General features: G+C 46.9%; 1 protein-coding gene across 2 annotated transcripts in view; it reads right to left on the bottom strand.

Annotated features, from left to right (window-relative positions):
- Nucleotides 1–966: 966 nt before the first annotated feature.
- The window catches only part of ABCA12 (ATP binding cassette subfamily A member 12), a 100,402-nt gene continuing 95,368 nt past the window's right edge, over nucleotides 967–6,000 (bottom strand). For both annotated transcript variants that reach the window (XM_074595567.1, XM_074595568.1), the window contains exons 50-54: nucleotides 4,781–4,884; nucleotides 4,442–4,534; nucleotides 3,883–3,988; nucleotides 3,030–3,167; nucleotides 967–1,750 (exon numbers count right to left, since the gene is read on the bottom strand). In XM_074595567.1, the coding sequence (XP_074451668.1) occupies nucleotides 1,631–1,750; nucleotides 3,030–3,167; nucleotides 3,883–3,988; nucleotides 4,442–4,534; nucleotides 4,781–4,884 (561 nt within the window). In that variant the 3' untranslated portion in view covers nucleotides 967–1,630. The remainder of the gene's footprint in view (nucleotides 1,751–3,029; nucleotides 3,168–3,882; nucleotides 3,989–4,441; nucleotides 4,535–4,780; nucleotides 4,885–6,000) is intronic.

Here is a 6,000-nt window from a genome sequence, read left to right as displayed (position 1 = left end):
GTCTTTGCAGCCTTATGCTGATACTTATGATAACGAGTAATATTAAACCATTCTACCTATTAATGATTCTGGGGGGAAAAAGCAGGATGTGCGTGCTGGGGGGCTGCTGCTCTAAGGTAGGCAGAGGTCTCATTTAAAGCCAGAGTCTTTGAAGGAGAAGCTCGTTATGCTTTATATTGTGTGGGAAAACACAGCTCTAGAGTTAGAGGGGCAGCCACCAGGCGGGTGTTGAGGAGGAAGGTCGCTGAAAAGGAAGCAGCGTGGCAGAGGCAGACGTAAAGATTTCTGAGCGAGGGAGAAGCTCGTTGCTTTTACTCTGCTCAGGGAAACAACCTTATCCTCATATCAGAGGATTCAACCAATATACCTGCCTCGTACCATTTTTCTGGTGAGGGGTCTGGAGCACGAGTCTCGTGAGGAGCAGCTGAGGGAGCTGGGGGTGTTCAGCCTGGAGAAAAGGAGGCTGAGGGGAGACCTTCTCACTCTCTGCAACCCCCTGAAAGGAGGGTGTAGCCAGGGGGAGTCGGTCTCTTCTCCCAAGGAACAGGCGATGGGACAAGAGGAAACGGCCTCAAGTTGCGCCAGGGGAGGGTTAGACTGGATATTAGGAAAAACGTTTACACTGAAAGGGTTGTCAAGCCTTGGGACAGGCTGCCCAGGGCAGTGGTTGAGGCACCATCCCTGGAGGTATTTAAAAGCCGGGCAGACACAGTGCTTAGAGATACGGTTTAGTGATGGGTTTGTCAGAGTTAGGTCGATGGTTGGACTCGGTGATCTGAAAGGTCCCTCCCAACCTGGGCAATTCTGTGATTCTGCCGTAATGGAGAAGCCCTGAAGAAGAAAGGGGCTGGTTGGTGGAATGATCTTCCATCGGGTACCAAGAGCCAGGCACTGCCTGGGACTGGAGGACTTACTCAAGGAGTTACATAGAGCTGGGATAAAGTACAGGAACAAACCGAAACCACTGCAAGTGCTGACTTTTAAAATATTTATATTTGTACTGACATAACCCACACATACAGATAAGCTTTATGTCATTACCAGAGATGGCCCCCACCAATGGCATATGTGACTCTCAGTACATAACACCTACGTCCTCGCAACACCCCTGTGAGGGAGGGAAAGGCCGTGAACCCCATTTCACCGCGGGGAACCTGTCAAAACTGAGCGACTTTCTCATGGTCCCCCAGAAAGTCTGCTGCTGAGCAAGGAGCGGTGCGTGGGCTTTCAGAGAGGGCAGCTTTTTTTTGTCAAACACCCTGCGCTGCCGACAGCTCCTCTGCTCCATCACGGCCATTTCTGCTGTAAGCCAACGGCCACGAGCAGCAGGTGATGTCAACTAAGTCCTCACAGGCATTAAAGTGATCATAAAACAAGAACAGGGGCAGGCGGCGGGGGGAAGAAAAAAGAACCTGTGGAAAGACTAATCTGATTTGTAACCAAATGCCAGTCTTAAATGCTTACCATGTTCCTAGTAACAAAGTAAGTGCATATAAAAAAAAAAAAAGTAGTAGTACTTTAAGAAAATGTGACTTTTTATCCCAGAATCGTAGAACATAAGGCTGGAAGAACCCCGAGGGGTCATCAGGTCTTTTCCCCAGCTTCTATGATCCCCCGTGGTTGGGTCCCTTCAGTAGATGGAGCTCATGGTGCTGTCTTGGCTGCTTGTTTCAGAGCTGTCCAGTGTCACATCAGGATCTGCATCCGCGCCATCGGGATCTGCTTGGTCTTTAGCAAAGTTGATGAAAACCTAGAAGTTTAAAGGAAAACATTCAGTATGTGGCAGCATAGAGAATTTATACTATGAATTAGTACATAAAAGGAATGGCTGTTTGTTTGACTGTGAGCCTGAGAGAGTGCTCAGGAATGGAATTCACACGGGCTTTGAGAATTGCGAATGTTGGGCTTCTATGGGCTAATGTAAATAAGTGGATGTGCCACTCCTGTACTGCTGAGTCGACACCCGGGATGCAAAGGCAGACATTTCTGTACAAAACCTACTTGTCCTGCAGCTCATGTTTCAAAAGTAGAAGCGAAGTAATACCCGTGCGGTAGCTCATTTTGATCGCAGCGTAATACAGCCATATTATTACTTTATAAACCCATCTGTCTATATATAATTGACATCCGTGCACGCACAACTGCGTATTATAGATATAGGTATATATAATCACATGTAAGAGTCTTTGTTTGAACAGTATCTAATGAATACATAAAATAGTCTTACTAGAACACAACCTGCAATCGCATTCGCATGTACACAAATCCAAGCTGTCCTCCCACAAAACAGGACGGGGGGGTTCCTGTTGGGACTTTGCGGTTGGGACATTTTGCGGTTTGTCTGCCCGGTTCTCTCACCGCTGCCCCTTATTAAAACAATATGGAGGATCTCCTCCCCCAGGTCTCTGTCTAACAATTCGTAGGATTACAGGGCTGCAGTTTTTGTTCCTGCCTCTGGGACAGACCTATTATACCAGATGCTGATGCTCAAACAGGATGATTTCTTCTGGATGGTCCTTGCGGCATCCCTTCAGCTGCTGTGCTTCCTACAAGATTTTAATGCCAGTGGGAACGTTCTTCCAGGGGCAATTGGAAGGAACTTAGCCATGAAGCTAGGTTTGGAGTAATGCTGCATGAACTTGCAACCCAAATACAGTACGAAAAAGAGCAAAATCAAGGAAATTTCCAGGATTGGTGGGAAAAGTCCACCACTGGGAAGCCCAGCACTGGGCTCAGGGGTGATTCACGTAATCCTGCCCTTCATCCGCACCCACGAGGCTGCTGAAATCAGCAGTCACTGAGGTAAGAGCAGTTCCTCTATGCTACAGGCAGCTTTCCATGCACGTTTCCTAGCACCAGCACAGGTATCCGGAGGCAGTAGTACTGATAAAGTAACCCCCGGAGGAACATAGATGGAAATCCCTTTCAAAATGTAGTCTATTGTGTGCAGCAGTCCATTATGCGTAACCATCAGTCTGCTCCCCTGTTAACAGTTTGAAATGGATGGCCACACATCTTTCATTCCTTACCTCCTCTAACGTTGTTTGACTCACTGAGAAGTGCCTGATATCGAAGGCTGCTTTGCTGGCTTCCAGGAGATCAAATATATTTGCTACGCCTCCTGCAGAGACCGGAACGTGATACTCCACCATGTTGAAATGCCGATCCTGTGGGGACAGGAATGACGGGGTGAAGTTAAGAGGTTGCTGCCTATGAAGAGCCAACAGATCCGATGGCTGAGAATGAAAGCAAAGAGGATGTGAGCCATGGGAGAATGAAGGGGCAGAGGGTGTGTTCTCTCCTTCTGGCTCCCAAAGGTGAGGAATATTACTGTCTGGTATTGACTGGTGTTTCCCCATGGGAAGTTTTTGCGGGTTTTGTGACTGGGAGATGATAACTAAGCCGCAGAGCTGGAAGCTCGAGGGTAAAACATAGCATTTTCCAGTGCCAAGCCTGCTGCTTTGATTAACAGAGAGATGGAGTTACGGACAACAGACGGGATTTGTGACTCAGTTACTCTGGTTTTACAATTATTCAGTTACTAGAAGCACCTGACCATCTCATGAGACCATCTCATTATCCTCCGTGCAGCCCAGGCTTCAGCAGGGACCATTCACAGAGGCAGAGGGTCACCTAACAGCTGCCTTACAGGACACTGCACCTGTTTGGCTGAAGTTATTTAAGCCACCAAGGAACGTGGGTGCTCCAAGCCTCGGACAACGTTGCTGACGGCACTGACAAGCGTGTGTGTTTGAATCCCTTACACCCTGAGAGCACGGATCTACGTGTGCGGTGTGTTACAAAATGTCTATCTTGCGAGATCCTCTTGGTTAATTTGAAGGGATTGAGAGGGCCTCTCCTGAAAACATTTGTCCTGCTTACCTTCAGGCACGTATTTGGAAAGTGTGACTTCATGAACTCTGTCAGCATCTCGGTGTTAACTGTGTTGCTATTTAAGTGCATCTTCACAGTGAATCCTCTTCCAAACCTAGGGGAAAAAGAAAAATCACAATTAACACAGTAGGAAAGAGAAACAGATAAAGAAAATCCCTTGGGAGTGCTGCACGGCCTCTTTGGGGAAATCTAATCCAAGCAGAGTGCAGCCTGAACGGGGTCAGGGTTGTTAACCTGGAGTCAATCTTAATAAGCAGCCGAGCTATTGTGATAACTAATAAAATCAAAGCTCAACCCTAACATGCATTTCACATTTTCAGCGGTGAAGAGATTACTTTGGGGAACACATCTCTGGGAAAAAAGGCTGTGAGAGAGTGGAAAGTGCATCAGTTAATGCAGAATTTCAATGGTGTAGTAAGAAACAAACCAGAAAATGACGTTATTTTGACGCCTTGTTAACAAAGGTCTCATGTTCCGAGCCCCGGGAGCTGTAGGTTAGTAACTCCACACGCCGTTCAGTGAAAGTGAAAGGGCACATTTTACTGACCTGCTCTTGATATGCTGCAAAGAGCCGATGCACTGAAAACTCCCGTTCACCATAATAGCCAGCCTGGTACAGAGGGCTTCACATTCTTCCATGCTGAAAAACCAACCCAGAAACTCAAAGTCATTGAGAAGATATAAAAAAATATTAGTTATTTTTGTGATCAGAGACTATTAGTTTCCCTAGAGTACTAAAGTGTTGTGGGTCTCTGTGGGCACCCACATTCACTCACAACAAACCCCCACACCTGGCTTGGTGCCCTGAAATTCTGCAAGGACCAAAGGGGAGTGTGAAGGACGGACCTCTCCATACCTCCTGCAGACCCCGAAACTGGAGACCTACCTGTGGGACGTGAGTATCACCGAGCATTTGTTCTGCACTTCCTCACTGATGATTTTCCAAAGGTGGCGTTTAGCATTTGGATCCATTCCAGAGCTCGGTTCATCCTATTGGGGAAGACAGGACTGAATGTAAATTTTCACTCAGAATCTGATCTTCCTAACACTTGTGCTCTTTTTAGGTTCATCGTTAGCGTTATGTTTGCTAATAAGGACCCAAAGGAGAGCTTACAGTGGTACAGGTCAGGGAGAAGGATTATCTTCAATTGCATTGTGGATTTGACTGAGACATCCTACGCTCCCTTCAAGCAGAAGCAAGTCAGCTTGACTAAGAGCTCCGTCCTCACTGCCCTTTGGAACTGCGCAGCTCTCCTGGCGACTAGTGGAGACTCTCAGCCTTCGCTGGACTCTAGAGGAACTGACTGGTGCGATAGCACTGGCTAAGATAACCCTACTGTGCATTTTATACCATGGTGTTTTAACTATCCGTAAACACCACAGGCATAACCTCAGACAAGAAACTACCAACTGGCACTTGGTTCCCACGTGCACCTGCGTTTTGCCTCCTTCGCGCATGCTGATGAAGCAAGTCTTGCATTTCTCCATTTAGAGAAAGAAAGTAAGCCGGAGATGGAAGATGGTTTACTATCCCCTGTCTTATACATTGCTGATAAAACTGTTAGCCAATTGTTAGCCAAATCGTTATTGTTGAGGACAATGCCTTATAGAAGGCAGAAATAAAACCGCTTGGGTTCAAGGCAGCAGTCAGTACAGAGGAAATTTCCCCACCTTCTATTTTCATTGAGATTTTTTTAGCTCAGAAAAGCAGCTAGAGCGCTGGTGCGTGTGGTCAGAAGTAAAGGCAGGAGCGCTGGGCTCGATATAAGTTGGGGCAAGGGAGACTTATGCCCACTAGGTATAAAATTTAATACTGGGAAACCTGCTCACAGAGCACTGCACACATTCGAAACACCGCAAGTGGTGAAACTGCACAAAAAGGTGTGTTTCAGCAATGGCCCATCTCGTGGAAGAACTGGAAAGTTCAAAGTGATAGACCAAAGGGGAAGCCAAACCTAGAAAAACAGTTTTATGTTCTAATCCTGAGGGAAGGTGCTCATTCGCTTTCCTACAGATTTGGAGCCTTGGATGCCGCTTTTCTTGCAAGACTCTGCAGGTTAGTCGATACACAAAAACCAAGAAAGAGCTGGGAACAAGGAGAGTTTA

The sequence above is a fragment of the Larus michahellis genome, chromosome 7 (assembly GCF_964199755.1).
Source record: "Larus michahellis chromosome 7, bLarMic1.1, whole genome shotgun sequence".
Classification (NCBI taxonomy): domain Eukaryota; kingdom Metazoa; phylum Chordata; class Aves; order Charadriiformes; family Laridae; genus Larus; species Larus michahellis.
The sequence above is the reverse complement of the archived record's forward strand: the minus strand, read 5'-3'. Positions and strand labels throughout refer to the sequence as shown.